Genomic DNA, 15,633 nt, shown 5'->3' with positions numbered 1-15,633 from the left:
ATCTGGCTTTCATGGGTTTTGTGTGATTGTTTTTGACTCATGAGACATGGCTACACATCTTGACGTAGAAATTAGTGCGGCCATGAAATAAAGGTCTGCTCAGAGTCTCTGGTGTGCCTAAATGAAATATGGCAGCAAGCCTAAAAGGAACACTATCTGCCTTTTCTTTAAATTCCTTTTCAGTTTAGTTTCCATCTTGTGTATTTGGTTGAGTTAGAGTGCTTGTTTTTTTTTTTAGTCTTTTCATATGGAGAAATGATTGATCAGAATCTTTTACAACTGAGTGATTTTCTTGTAATTCACAAAATCCTTTTCATGTACCTTATTTTATTTACTCTTACAACTTTGAAAGTAAGGAAAGCCATATCCTGTTTTACAAATGAGAAGAAAGGCTCAGAGAGGTGATATATTAACTTGTCTTACGTCACTGGGTTAGGAGATAGCAGAACAATTACTCAGAATTGGGGTTTCTGGCTCCAGCTGCTGCTTTGTTGTGAACTGGAGGTGGTATTGGTGAATGTGGCCAGTGTGTAATGGGTGCAACAGAATGTCTCTGGTCTTCTTTGAAAATTTTTTTAGAGTACTGAGTTGATGCAAAAATGTTTAATAGATCATTAAGACAATAGATGCTGATTATGATATGTTTTATCAAATTTTCCTTTGACCTCAAAGCCTATTAATTCTATGTGGTCTTTCAGTTTTAGTTTTCTGAATTGATTGTGTAGGTCCTATGTTGTAATAATGATGATGACAATGATGACATATTCATATCCCAGGAACTTTTACTTTTTTAATGTTTTCATAGAGTTTAATTGGTATTTTGCATATTCCGTTTGGACAGCTTTAATTTTCCAGAAGGGTAAGAGCTTGATAAATGAGTGGCATCACAACATCATAATCACATTGCAATTGTCACGTTTATCTGAGAAAGCTTTTGTTGTAGAAACCAAACCAACCAAAGTGGAAAAAGGAAGAAAGTGTTCTCTGTGGGCAATTGGTATACCCTGACCCAGCTCATATATCATGAAGTCAATTTAAATAGAGAGATAGTCAAGCCATGGAGGGAACCTGGGCAATTGTCCTTCCTCTTTTAGGTGGAGAGTAACTCAGATTTGCTAGAATGGGAACCACCTGTTGAGGATTACATTTCCATGACGTTTTCTGAATTTAATCCTTATGTAGGTGATGAAATTCATTCCTTTCAAGATCAAGATGAACCAGAACAGTCATTTGACCCACCTGTGCAGTTTTAAAAATATTTTGAATAATGGAGACTGAACTAAAACTCAGACACTGAACATTGATCAGATAAATCTGTTATTTAAAAGGGTTTCTTCTCCCTCTTGAAGAGGAGGGAAAAATTCTAATAAATCCCAGAGTGTTTGCATTCTGTTCTTATTTCATTGCTATGGCTGAGCTCCTTTGGTCTGTTAAAATGAAACCTGCTTTTCCTGTGACAGTGCTCATACACTGCCTTCCTACTTTTAGATTACCAGCTCAATTTAAATTGTATGCACTTCTGTGATGGTTGGTTTATTAACATGTAAAGCTAGTTATATTTTGTGGTATCTCTCCTAAATAGTTGTTCAATAATACCTTCAGCCATCTGGATAATGATGGTTATGTTATTAGGGTTGCCTGGGGCCTCGCTCATCACGGCTTTGCAGCCCATGCATGAAGAACCCGTAGGAGAGATGAAACTTTTGGAGTTGTGAATGAAGTTCACAGCTCATTCACAGATGAAAGTACTATGACAGATGACTGTATTTTAAATTAATGCAAAATCATTTTAAAGGGTATCTATTACTTTGATGATCACCCAAGATAATAGAGATACCTTAGCACAGTGTTCCAGAATGTGTCCAACATATAAGAAGCTCCCGGCATGCCGATTAAAATGCAGATTGCTGGGCACCACCCAGACCTACTGAATTGGCATCTTTCCTAGTATAGCATAGGGATCTGCATTTTAACAGGTATCCTCAATGATTTTAATGTAGCCTGGCTTTCGAGAATCGAAAGACTCGAAGATGTTGCAACACCAGTACTAAAATTCTGTGATCTCTAAAATGCTTTCCACATCTCTGGGGTTTTTTGTTGTTGTTGTTTTTATTTTTTATATTTTTAATTTAATTTTTGGGGGTTTTGTTTGTTTTTAACTTTTTTTTTAATCTTTTTATTTCTTTTCAGTGGTGTATAAACGATGAATTCTGTTTTTAACTTTAAAGCAAGCTGACTTTCTGATTTCATTATTCAGGTTCCATTTCGAATTTACTTTATGTTCTTCATCTGCTCTCTCATTCTTTTTCCCTATCCAGGACACAGATCAATCATTTATTTTATTGCATGCATCTTAATTGTCAGGCATGTTGGGTATTCTTGACACACACATGTCCATACAAGGTTGGGTATATCCTGCTCTCCAGAACATTGAACGTAGCAGCTTTGTCATTGTTCTTCCTTATATTCCTGTGCTCTGGAGTAATTTTCTTGAGTTAGCTCCCAGGAAGCTCCATAAAGTTGTATAAAATCGATTCTACCTTCTGAGAGATTCTGATGACTAATTGACCACATTGGCAAGGACAGACAGGAAATGTAGGAGTGATATTAATTAAAGGGCCTGGCTTGGGAACTGAAGCTGGGTTTGAGACGTAGTTCTGCCACTTCTTGAATAACCTTGGGCAAGTCAGTTATGCCCTTTAAAACTTGTGTTCTCTTAATCTGGAAAGTCAGAATAATACATGTCTTATCTGTCCCTTGCAGTTTGAGAAGCAAATAGTTTAATATATGTATGTGAAAGCTCTTTGCTACTACAGTGCTGATCATTGTGAGCTCTTATTATTTAAAGCTATAAAAGTATCACATAGATACCTTTACGTTTGTATGATACTTTACATTTAATGTGATCCTCAGGACAACTCATTGAGGTATGTAGGGCAGTATTTGCTATTTCCTTTAACAGAGGAGGAAACTAATAACCAGGGAGTTAGGTGACTTTTCCAAGGTCATATGTTACTGTATAGAGTTAATTTTTTTATTTTCTTATGCTTAAAAACTGACTGAATACACCCTACTTGAGTTTAATTGAGGGGTTATTGGATAATCTGCGTAGGAAGCTTAGAGGAAGAATATTGTAGCGTGTTTCCCTTTTCTAAAATCTTCATGTACTTTATCATTTTAACCTGTAGTGCTTAGGGTTTATTCACATTATTGAAAATGGAACTTCTTTCCTCTCTTTTTCTTTGTTTTCATTTATAATCAGTATCTTTCCTAAAGCATTTGTTACAGTTAGTAAAATAAAACAATCCACTCTCATGCTCTTTGTATTTTGTTGTTATGTGCAACTTTTGTGGTTTCTCTTAGTTGGGGGCAAAAATGAAGGTTCCATCTCTTGTCTGGATTGATTTGGATTAAAGTATATGTAAAAAGAGGGACTTACATCATTTTGTTTAAAAATGAGAATATCTTTTCAAATACTCTTTTAATTTTGCTTAGGACAAAGTGGATGCTGGCTTGCCTACAGCAATTGTAAGTACACTTTAATCCTTTAAAGGTAAGCTTTCAATTTGATTAGATTTTCTTAGATTTATTCTTCTAATGTTCAAAGTTATTGCATAAATTATTATGATAATAAATTCATAGGTCATTTACTGCCAGTAGTCAAGTTTAAAATTTTTCTATATTGAATGTTCTCTTCCTTTCTAGTGTATTATTATTCTTTAGGCTTTTGTTTGAGAAGCATATAATGGAATAATGATTAGCCTTTTCCAGGATTATTTATATGTGGTCCTCCCATGCCCAAGTAAATTTGCTCCTTCTGTGATTTGGCCTCCCTTTGGTTATAAGGGAGTGGAAAACAGCATTTGGTGAAATCACTTTGTGGTAAATAGTACATTTAATAGTTCTGAACTCCCTTCCCAAGCCTGCCAAATAGTAAATCTGTGGCACGATTATAGAGAACTGGGGGATATTGAAAGCACACTAGTGCCTTCTTTTCTTGAATACTTCCAGCTGCGTCCTGTAGCTTTCTTATTAGTCAATTGGTGAGGAAGTGGGCTGAATTTTGAATATTTCTGGTGCCTTTTGGCTCCTATGAATAAACTGAAGGGCTTTCTCACCCCTTTCCCACACCTCATAGCTAGCTCTTGGTTGGGTAGCAAAGTGCCTCTTTCTTTGTCTGGACCCCTGAAATTTTTTTTCTTTTTTAAATTGCTTTAGAGGAAGCTAAGTGGTGTGTTTTTGCCTATAATGTTGAACATATGATATTTTGATATTGTTACCCTTGGAGTAAATTTAGAGGGATTCCCAGAAATAAAACGTCCTGAGTTTCATTTCCGTTTTGCCTCCTAGATGAAATTCTCCTTATTTATAATAGTTGGTATGTCATCTGGTGCCTAAAGGAAAGAAGACCAACAAATTCAACTTGGATTGTTTCAAGATCCTTGATGTGATATTTCAAAATGTAATCTTCCCTTTTGTTCTCAGGCAGTATCCAGTCTGATAGCTGTGGGTACATCTCATGGATTGGCTTTAATATTTGGTAAATTTTCTAAGTACTTTCCATACTGTAGATATTAAGTATCCTTTTGGATTTTACATCTTTTAATAGTTTAATTGTAAACTCTGTTTTCTTGAAAAAAAAAATCAGAAGTTTGAAAAGTAACAGTCAGCAGTTTATTTATTGTCAGAGTGCGAGCGTGTGCTTGTGCATGCCCACAAGCTGGGCGAGCTGCAGGCAGAGGAAGAAGCAGGCCACCCGCTGAGCACAGAGCCTGATGCAGGACTCCATCCCAGGACCCTGGGGTCATGAGTCCTGAGATCATGACCTGAGCTGAAGGCGGATGCTTAATGAACTGAGCCACCCGTGCCCCAGTCAGTAGTTTTGTAGTTAAAGTTAGTTGACCCACGTTCATTTCGTTGCTCATTGCAAGTTTTTCTTCTTCATGAATTTGTAAGTTATCGTATCATATCTTTGACTCTGCAGACCTGGACAGAAAGAATATAAAGTTGAAAGGGACCTTGGGTTGTCCTCTTGTTTGCCTCAGTTTGTGGTGTTGGTGATTTTTTATTCTAAATCATATCCTAGCAGGTATTCTAAAAGATCTTCAGGAAAAGAGACTCAATAATTTTTCTCAGTAATTTTTCATAACTCAAACTGACAATAAGTTCTTTTTTCATTTACATTGTAAATCCCTCTAACCTGAAAAATTTCTAGCCCATAATCACATTCCTTTATTGATTGAGAAGAAAACTTAACATTCATTTGTATAGTAGATGATAGTCTTAAGTATTTTCTTTTTTTTTCCTACGTGAGACCAACTGGCCCAAGTTTCCTTACTCTTTGCTTTACTTTTGAATTCAGTACTATGAGCAGAACATCATCTTCTGTTTTGTTTTGTTTTTAAACTATCAGATAATATTTTTCTGTCATTTTTAATGTTCTGCATCTTCAGTCTTTTGCATCTCTCTTAAATGGAATTCCCAATAACTTTGTATTTTAGTATGGAATCTACAGGGTATTACACGAGGATTACGTGGGAACATTTTAATACACAGTACTACAGTACAACAATTTGATCTCTGTTGGCCTTGAATCATTATTTACCATATGAATGAAGAACTGGTTATTTTCTCTTGTTTTTGAACAGTTTGAATTCCTCCTTATAAATATGCTAAAAATCTTAATTATCATATGATTTTAATACCTAGAGTTTTCAGAGGTGATTGATTTAAATAATAGAGTTTTATTTTTGGGGAGTGGGAAGAATGAACACAAAATATAATTCTCTTGAGAGAACTTTAGAATTGATTTTTTGAATAATAACTTTTTTTTCTTATTTCATAATGGATACGTGTTCATAGTAGAAAATTTCTATGAACAAAAGGTTGATACAGTATGACAAACTCTACTTTCCAGGAATATTGCCTAACATTTCTGTATGACCCTCTAATCTTTTGTACATGTGTGTATATATATGTTCACACCTAAAATGGAATCATGGTAATTTCTAACCAACTTTTTCCTCATAATGAACATCTTTGCGTGTAATTATATATTCATCTGTAACACCATTTTTTAAAAAAGATTTTATTTATTTATTTGACAGAGAGATCACAAGTAGGCAGAGAGGCAGGCAGAGAGAGAGAGGAGGAAGCAGGCTCCCTGCCAAGCAGAGAGCCGATGCGGGGCTCAATCCCAGGATCCTGAGATCATGACTTGAGCCGAAGGCAGAGGCCCAACCCACTGAGCCACCCAGGCACCCTGTAACACCATTTTTAATGGCTACATAATATTCTTTTAAATGGACTCACCATAATTTACTTAACCATTTCCTACACAGAGACATCTGGGTTGTTTCTAGATAAACAGTACAGCAATGAACATCTTTGTAACTGCATTTTTGTGCACATAATTAGTTCTTTAGAACAAATTCCCAAAGGTGAAATTCCTTAAAGTCAGGGTATGAACATTTTATTTTTTATTTTTATTCTTTCCAGGTTTCATAATTTAATTAATTAGGAACATTTTAAACACTTCTTATATAACCTAATTGCTTCCAGGAAGTTTTACCAGCCTGCTCCCCTGTCAGGTGTAAGAATGCTTATTTTCCTGGGGAGGCATAATTGGTGTTAGATTGAAAGGATTTGGGGAAAGGATCTTAGAAGGACCTTTAGTTTAGTCTCCTTATTTTACATGAGGTGACAGAACTAGAGAGATTAAGAGAGATACATAGAGCCAAGTTCAGAATCAAGAAATACTGAATCCTAGATCAGTGCATTTTCACCATTCTCAATAATTCTGTCCTCAGAGAAAAGGAGGCAAATTCCAAGATGTATGAAGAAAAGAAAAACTAAGATGAATGAGAATTGAGTATAATGTATATGTTTCTCTCTCCGCAGAATGCACATTGATTTTTTGTTCCCACTTACCAGTGTTCACTTTTCCTCAACTCTGTCCTCTTTAACATCCCTTCCTTACCACAGGGTTATAGGAATATGTATCTGTTTATAATCAAACCCATGTAGAGCTACTGCAACAAATTAAATGAAAACTTTAAAAATAAAAACCCAGTAGAGGAGAAGAGTACATTGTCTTTTGCTACTGTCTTCTTAATTTCCTTGGCCCTGCTTCTTAATTTTTTTAGGTCTCAACAGCTTTGTTATAGATATGAAATGGTAATCTTTCATTACAGTCTCATGGAAAAGGAAGCATGCCAAAGTGAACATTTTGAGAAAGAATCATAATATTCTGGTTTTGCTTTGAGTTTTTAATCATGCATTTAGTAACTTTTACTCAATATTTTTGTGGGAATCTGATTATTTGGACAGTGAGTTTTAACAAATGGGTTAAAATTTGCCATGACCGTAACAAATGGCAGAGTGATGCTACTATGAAGATTAGAAGTCTGGGTTAGATCTGATCTCATTTAAATATCTTTGTTGATCATAGGAAAAGTGTAGCAGGAAGAAGAATTGTACTTGTTTTAAGTAACATCAGGTTCTTTTTGGAATAGAGGCCTGGGTCATTAAAATGGTGATCATTGTAAGCTTCTTAAAGGTGATGTATGTTGCCTATTTTAATGGACTGTAGGTATGTGATATTTATTACGTATCCTGTTTTTATCCTATTACACAGGATCTCAAAATTCAAATCTTCATAAAGATGTGTCCCTATTCCAAGGCCCTTAGTTTCCTTTTTTTTGGGTTGTTAGTATACTTTAGTAGATTATCTTTTTGAAGTTGTTTTTGTTTCTATCGAACTTCTGTACTTGATTTACTTATTGTGCTGTATGATTTGGATATTATGCATTTTCTCTTTCCCATAATCAATATATAATCACAAATTGGTTAATCACACTTAGTATCATTCCCAGAGATAACTAAAGGTTGTCACTTACATTTTTTAAATTTTACCTGTCTTTTCTCTGAACTTTTGAACTGATTTCTTGCTTTTCTCTTTCTTTTGATCTTTTCTCCATGGATTCAAAGGAAAAGGTATAGTAATTTTGGTTTGCATGAGTGACTGTTTTTTTCTTTTGACCTTTTTAGTGTTGAAAGAGAATGCTGTCAGTTACAGTTGATGCCTTCTTATGAAACGCTTACTAAAAAAAAAGCAGCTAAGTGAAACTGGTTAAAGCAGGGAATGTTAAAAATTATAAATACATGCATACTTTCAGTGTTTTATTTTTGATTGAAAATATACAAATATTTTCTCCTTAATCTCTTGATACAGTCCAAAGCCTTTTCTTTGAGTTTGTATCTGCCAATTGAAGGTCAGCAGCTCCTTTTTTGGAATAAACTGCGTCATTAATGAGTCACATAAAATTTGCACTTTTAATTAAAAGAAAAAAAGGGAGAAGCTTAGGCACCTGTCAATCGATTGAGGAGGATGAAATTGTAGATACTTACCAAACAACTCTTCAGTCTTTGATGGTTATCTTGTCCACATCTTATTTCATGACAGGTTTTCAAAGAAGGACCTTTACCAAGTTTTTCATGAGCATTCATTTAGTTTTCATGGGAACAATAGCGCCTTATTTTTCACTCTATTTCATCAGTTCACCTACTGTTTAATTAAGTTTTTAAAGTCCAGTAACGTTACAGTGGCATGAGCAGGTTTAGAAATGAAAACAGCTAGCTTACTATAAGTGTCAGCATTCTAGATGACAGCCAGTTAGCTATGGGGAATTCACTGTGTCCTGGGCTTCCGTCAGTGAGCTTTACAGAGGAGATGAGGACTTTAATTCTGTGTTTGTTAGGTGGAGGTCAGGTAAAGTGCTTCTACTATTTTATGATCTTTAATGAAAAGTGTTTCTACTACCTCTTTTCTTCTTTCCTTTTGGTCTTAGAGAATATTTTAATATGTACAAAGGGTAAAAGAAGAGTAGTATTGAAGAATGATGAATGCTGGCAATAGGAGAGCTCTATACACACGATTAAGTTTGATTTCTTCTAGGACCTAGTTATTTCCTTCTTTGAAGGTCTTTGGGAACTAGTTAAAACAAATTAGGGATGAAGAAGTAGAGGATTGGGTCAATTTTGGTATATGGAAAGAGCAGAAATTCTCTTGAAGTATGTTCAGATTTAGATTTTATGGCTATTACAGATTTATACATTACTTGTGGCTTTTCTTTCCTATTTAGCACATGATTTTTAAGCCCAGAATATGCTGAAATCAAAGTGTACTTTGATAGATAGATGAATAAAAGAAATAGGTATAATTCATTGCAGTGTTTGCAATAACTAGGCTTCAGGTTGTCTTAGTTGATAAGCTATTTATTATCATTAATAATAATTCCTTGCATTTTTGTAACATTTGATAGTTTTCACATATTTCATAGGCATTTTCTTACTTAAGCTCTGTGCCAACTCTGTGAAGTTTATATGAAAACTGATAGTCTCATTTCATATTTCTTGCCTAGGGTTATTTGCTTTATAAGGACCTACTCCAATTTTTTTTAAAACTAAGTTGACAATGCCAACCACATGTGATTTTATGTGACTCTGTAAATGAAATTAGATGTACTGCTAATTTGATGGTTTCTCCCAACAATAGATAAAGCGGACTTTGAGTGTAGGGGAAAACAGAATTTTTCCTTAAATATTAAGGCATTCAAGAGCCCCTTGGAGGAGTGTAGTATAGAGAGCTCTGATCTTTTTTTTTTTTTTTTTTTTTTTTTAAACCTGTCTTGCTTCTATTCAGGTCCTTCTGTTCTTTCCATATAACTTTATAATTCAAGTGTTTGGAAGAGGTTTATTTTTATTTTTACCAAATGCCCTTTTCCAGAAGTGTCCAGAATAATCTGGAATATGGAATGTTTAGTCACCCCAGCAGAAGAAGCTTCTCTCGTAAGATTCTGGTTTCTTTACACAGAAATTCTGCATTTTCTGAATTTAGTCTAAATTGCATGATGGTGGGTTTGTTACTACAGTACCATAAATACAGAATATAAATAGAATGTAAAAAGACAGCAGTAAGAATTGACAAATATCTTTGTGGAGTTAAAACCAAAGTATATTTTATACACTCCCAACACCTCACTGCCATGGTTACCATATAAAGGGACATTATAAAGATAACGAATACATTGTAAAAATCAAGGGGAAAAGTTCAGAGTGTTTTTATTAACACAGTCCCGAGGGATGTAAACTTCATATGTATTTCAGGAATGACCAAGCTTGATAATTGGGTCCCCTTTGTTGCAGCTCTTTTTTAGTACACAGGCCCCATAGGAAAGCAGAATCCTGTTTGGGTTTTTAATCTAGAAGTTTTTCTTCCTCTCTTTTCTTTATTTCCTCCCTTAATCTTACCCTTATTCTTTATCATATTCCCTCATTCTCCTATTCTTACTCTCTTTTGAGTTATAAGAATACTTAAAATTGCAAAGTCTGAACTTTGTTAGATCTGAAAGCAGTAGTGAGTGTCTGTAAGTATGGGTGGGTCAGAACTGTGTACAGTTTGGATCTCAAAGCACAGATTACAAAAGATCCCAGCAGGTGCTATTCAGACAGTGTTCGGTGCCTGGAAGGCAGGTGGCCCAGATTCACAGGGCTTCTTTGTGAGGCTGATACGGAATTTCTGTCCTTGGCCTCTTAACTTACTTTCATTCCATCTATTGCCTTTATATATGACCTAAGGTAGTGGTGTGTGTGTGTGTGTACCGAACATTGTTGCCTAAAGACAGTTTATGAACACAGAAAAATGTTCCTACAAATATTCCCTTTGGATGGTCCAAAGTTCTACATAGTATTATTCCCTAGATCTGAGAATGAATGTCTTTAGGTTCTTTCTGATAACTCGGTTTACCCTTATAGATTTACCTTTATACTATATGTTAACTAACTAGAAGCAAATGTGGAAGCTATTCAGATGATTGTCAGATGCCTCCTGGGTGCAAGGCACCAGGCTTGGTATTTCGGGAGTGTTAGTTCACTTATGATCTTAGCCCTTAGAAAGGACATACTCTAATAGTGGAAGTAAGACATACCTACCGCCAAAGAATAGCATGTAAGTAGTTAAGGGAAGTACAAACAATTGCTGGGTGAGTTCAGAGAACTCCAGATTGTGCAGATATGGTGACTTTCTTTCCCCCTAAACAGTTAATTTTTGTAGGCATGCCTTCTTATACTTGAATTTTTTATTTCATTGTTTTCAAGTGGGTACAATAATGAACTGTACACAAAATAAGCATTTCCTAGGAGAAGCCTTAGAGGAATTTCTTTTAATTATTAGATAATAAGTTTTAATAAATATCTGAATGCCTCCTAGAGAAAATCGGAATTGATTAAAGCAAGATCTTACCCTTAAATAACTTAATCTAGTAGAGATATGAACTGTTTGCTTTAGCATATCAAATGTTGATGATTGAAAATAATTTTCTTAAGTAGTTTAAATATTGACTCTGTAATTTTGTTTGCACTGTTAATTTGCCTAGGAAACCTTTTCTTTGTGGATAATATAAATGTAAATTCAGCCAAATTGTGAATTAATAAATTTTGATTTTTGAAATTTTAAAGCTGCTTTAAAAAGTGATATTCTCTGTTACCTTGCATACAGAAAACAGCAAGAAATACAGTTTTAGAATGAGACAGATGAAAGATCATTCATTTGTTCGAAGAGATAAAGATTATTTATGGATTTTTTTTTACTTATCATTAACAGCTTCTATATTATGCTTCCTTGTAGATCTTGGTTTTTTTCTTCATCCTTAGTATATAATTCAATGCCCCTCATCTACTACATGCTCAAATACATATGAATATAACTTCATCCTTTGATTCTTTTGATTTTTGCTACCTCCCAAGTCTTTGAAAACAAGCTGATACTAAATACATATTTTTCCATTCCTTTCATTTCTTCCACCTGATTTTACAAATTCGCTTTCTTTAGATCAGAATCAAGCTTTGCGACTCTGTCTGGGTAGTACTAGTGTTGGAGGTCAGTATGGAGCCATCTCTGCCCTCAGTATCAACAATGACTGCTCAAGACTTCTCTGTGGCTTTGCTAAAGGACAGGTAAATGTGAACTTTATTTTATCCATAAGACAATGTTAAAATCAATTTAAAAAAGCCTAGTATCTCTCTACCACCTGATACCTGTCAAAAGGCTAAAATTAACAACACAGGAAACCACAGATGTGGTGAGGATGCGGAGAAAGTCAAATCATTTACATGTTGGTGGGAATGCAGTCTGGTGCAGCTACTCTGGAAAACAGGATGGAGGTTCCTCAAAAAGTTAAAAATAGAACTGTGCTATGATCCAGCAATTGCAATAGTAGGTATTTATGCAAAGGACACAAAAATACTGATTCGAAGGGGTTGATGTACCCCAATGTTTATAGTAGCATAATTATTATTTTTTAAAGATTTTATTTACTTGACTGAGAGAGCACAACAGAGAAACAGGCAGAGAGAGAGAGAGGGGAAACGGGCTCTCTGCTCAGCAGGGGCTGTGGGGCTCGATCCCAGAACCCTGAGATCATGACCTGAGCTGAAGGCAGAGGCTTAACCCACTGAGCCACCCAGGTGCCCTAAAGTAGCATTATTAACAATAGCCAAACAATAGAGATAGCCCAAATGTCCACTGATTGATGAGTGGTTAAAGAAGATGTGGGGTGTATGTGTATACACACACACACACACACACACACACACGCACAGAGGAATATTACTCAACCATGAGAAAGTGGGAAATCTTGTCATTTGCAACTGCATCGATGGAGCTATAGTGTATTCTAAGTGAAATAAGTCAGAAAGACAAATACCATATGATTTCATTCATATGTGGAATTTAAGAAAACATAAACATATGGGAAGGAAACAAAGGGAAGCAAACCATAAGAGACCATTTTTTAAAACATTTTATTTATTAGCACATGAGCAGGGAGGAACAGGGGAGAGGGACAAGCAGACACTGATGAGCATGGGGCCTGATGGGGGGCTTGATCCCATGACCCCAAGATCATGATCTGAGCTTCACCCAAGAGTCAGACACCCAATCGACTGAGCCACCGAGGCACCCTTAAGAGACTCTTAACAATAGAGAACAAACTGAGAGCTGCTGGAGGGGAGGTGGGTGGGGGATGGGCTAAATGGATGGTTGGTATTAAGGAGGGTACTTGTTATGATGAGCACTGGGTGTTATGTGTAAGTAATGAATCATTAAATACTATTTCTGAAACCTGTATTATACTATATGTTAACTAATTAGAATTTAAATAGAAATCTGGAGGGAAAAAATGGAAGTGGGATAACAGTGGAGCTAGGAGAAAAGCATGGGTGGGACAGATGAGGGCACTAAGTATGTGGTAAGCAATTGTTTAGGTGAAATGCAAATGCAGCTATTATGGTCCATTTGTTGATATTTGGGAATTCACTGCATTGAGTTCTGTACATGAGTATCTGGACATGAAAATAAACTTGCATTAAATTTACCCAGTTTGATTAATTAAAAAAAATATTTCTAGATCAGTATCTCAGAGACCAAAAAATTGTAGTGACATGTCTGTAGAGCTAACCTGAGATTGCTCGGTCTTTTATTCAGTTTTTAATAATTGTTATCAACTGAGCCAGAATTTGTGATTTTTAATATCTTAATTTATGAGTCTAGGTAAATAAATAGCTTTTACAAACCAACCAGGCTGTTATATCAAAATTTAATTCCTTATAGTAGCATAGGTAATTGTTGCTGCTTTTTAAATATACTATATTCTGCTTTCCCTATTCTCATTACTGTGTTCCTGGATAGCTCTTAGAATTGCTTTCTACTTCTGAAACTGGCAGTAAGTTTTTGCTTTTCTCGTGTGACTTATACATCACTAGTTGGTTTGGCAGTGAGCCTTTCTTATAATTTTTACCAGTGCTAAAGAGATTGACTCATTGAAGGAATTTTTAACTTCTTGGTATAAGAACAATGTTTAAAATCCGAAGGGAAAAGTAGGTTGGGCAGGATGAAGGGAAGATGAAGAAGATGGAATAAAGGCCCTTTGCTTTAATGAAGCTGCGACCTTTGGTTACGTTTCAACTTCATAGTTTTTTGCCTGCAATGTTTATAGACCAGGGATGGATTATTTCTCCAAAAGGCAGGATACTTAAGTCCAAAAAAGAGCAATAGATTGGTGTTTGAAGCATTGAGTTGTCTTCTAGATCACAATGTGGGATTTGGCCAGCGGAAAACTTCTACGATCAATAACAGATGCTCATCCTCCAGGAACAGCAATATTGCATATTAAGGTAATACTTGGGTTTTTTTTCTTGTCTAATACTTTTTATTATGTTTGTGTGTGCATTTTTAAGCACACTTCTTTATAAACAGAATCCTTGAAACTTAAGTTTTCTTTGACTAGCCCCATCGGGTGCTTTGCAGGTTAGAACTAGAGATGGGCTGGCTACCTTGGTAATACTCAGCTGCACGTTGGGTTGACATCTAATAGAGCAGCAGAAAGAGTAAACCCATGTGGTTCTAGACCAGAGGTTGGCAGCAGTACCCTGCTGGAAAAATCATACGGAGATTTAAAAAGGCCTTTTTACCTTTTGTTTAGTCCACCAACATTGCTCTGTCACACTTTGTTGGGAGTTACCTGAGGTTCAAGGCGCCAGCTGTGAAAGGTTTGCACTATGTTTAGAAACAGAGCTGTTGGTTTATTTTCTTTCAGGCCTCTAAGGGAAAAGCATTACGATTTGAGTCTTGGCATTCTCCGTACAGGTCTGAGAAAAACAAGCCAGCTTAGGTAACAGATTTCATTTATAAATACAATGTGAACTTTGGTTTTTGTATGCTGTCAGGCCCATGTTCAGAAGCATAAAAGGTAAAGGACTGTAACTAGGGAAGTCTAAAATCAGATCTTGTAGATTTTAATCATGTACACATTTGGTTGCTTAGTCGTGCAGACCTCTCTTATCCATACATATGCTTTTTAAAGTCTGTAAGCATCTGGAGTTTATGTGCCTGCATCTAGGTTAGTTACATAAAAGTCTTTTGTGACAAAGCAGCACTGAAGCATTTAGTAACACTGAAAGCAACCAAGACAAGGAGAAGTAGAATTTCCCCTGTTTCTGAACATCATGGCAGTTTTTCTTGACCTCTTTTCCTATGACATGTTACAGTTGTTTGTGTTTATGTCTTCTCTCCTTTAATAGATGAGGGTTTTTGAAACCTGAATCTGTTTTGCATTTATTTTTGGATTATGCGTGGTAGCTGCTCAATAAATGTTTGGCTGAAGGAATAACTAATTGGTTTTGTGAAAGGACAGTTCATTTATAGAAAAAGGCAAAATCCTTGAGAGAAACAGGAAACAAGATACAAAGGCAGAGAGGACAGAGAAGAACGCAGCTGAGGTTAAAAGCATGGAAATGGTAGCCATTGTGTTGCTTGGGATCGGTGATAAAGCCCTCGCATGCAGGTGCTGTGACGTTGGAGTAAGAGGTAGCAAGTGATTCGTATATATATATGATTGAATACTCCAGAGTCTTGGATTAACAACAGCCACTTGCTCTTTAGTACTCTTACTCACCGTTCTCCAAATTTAACCCTATATCCCAGCAATAACAACTTGGGCTTACATCCTTAATACACGTGTGTGTATATATGTATGTATGTGTGTGTGTGTATTTATTTAAAAAATACTATAGATG

At 35.6% G+C, this 15,633-nt stretch overlaps 1 protein-coding gene across 4 annotated transcripts in view; it reads left to right on the top strand.

Moving 5' to 3' along the window:
• The window catches only part of VPS8 (VPS8 subunit of CORVET complex), a 270,200-nt gene that overhangs the window by 27,615 nt on the left and 226,952 nt on the right, over window positions 1–15,633 (top strand). For 3 of the 4 annotated variants that reach the window (XM_046002698.1, XM_046002696.1, XM_046002697.1), the window contains exons 6-10: window positions 3,496–3,528; window positions 4,486–4,540; window positions 7,990–7,995; window positions 11,891–12,015; window positions 14,146–14,232. In XM_046002698.1, coding sequence (XP_045858654.1) covers window positions 3,496–3,528; window positions 4,486–4,540; window positions 7,990–7,995; window positions 11,891–12,015; window positions 14,146–14,232 — 306 coding nt within the window. The remainder of the gene's footprint in view (window positions 1–3,495; window positions 3,529–4,485; window positions 4,541–7,989; window positions 7,996–11,890; window positions 12,016–14,145; window positions 14,233–15,633) is intronic. The other variant, XM_046002699.1, reaches the window with a different exon arrangement.

Source organism: Meles meles, chromosome 4, assembly GCF_922984935.1.
Source record: "Meles meles chromosome 4, mMelMel3.1 paternal haplotype, whole genome shotgun sequence".
Classification (NCBI taxonomy): domain Eukaryota; kingdom Metazoa; phylum Chordata; class Mammalia; order Carnivora; family Mustelidae; genus Meles; species Meles meles.
The sequence above is the reverse complement of the archived record's forward strand: the minus strand, read 5'-3'. Positions and strand labels throughout refer to the sequence as shown.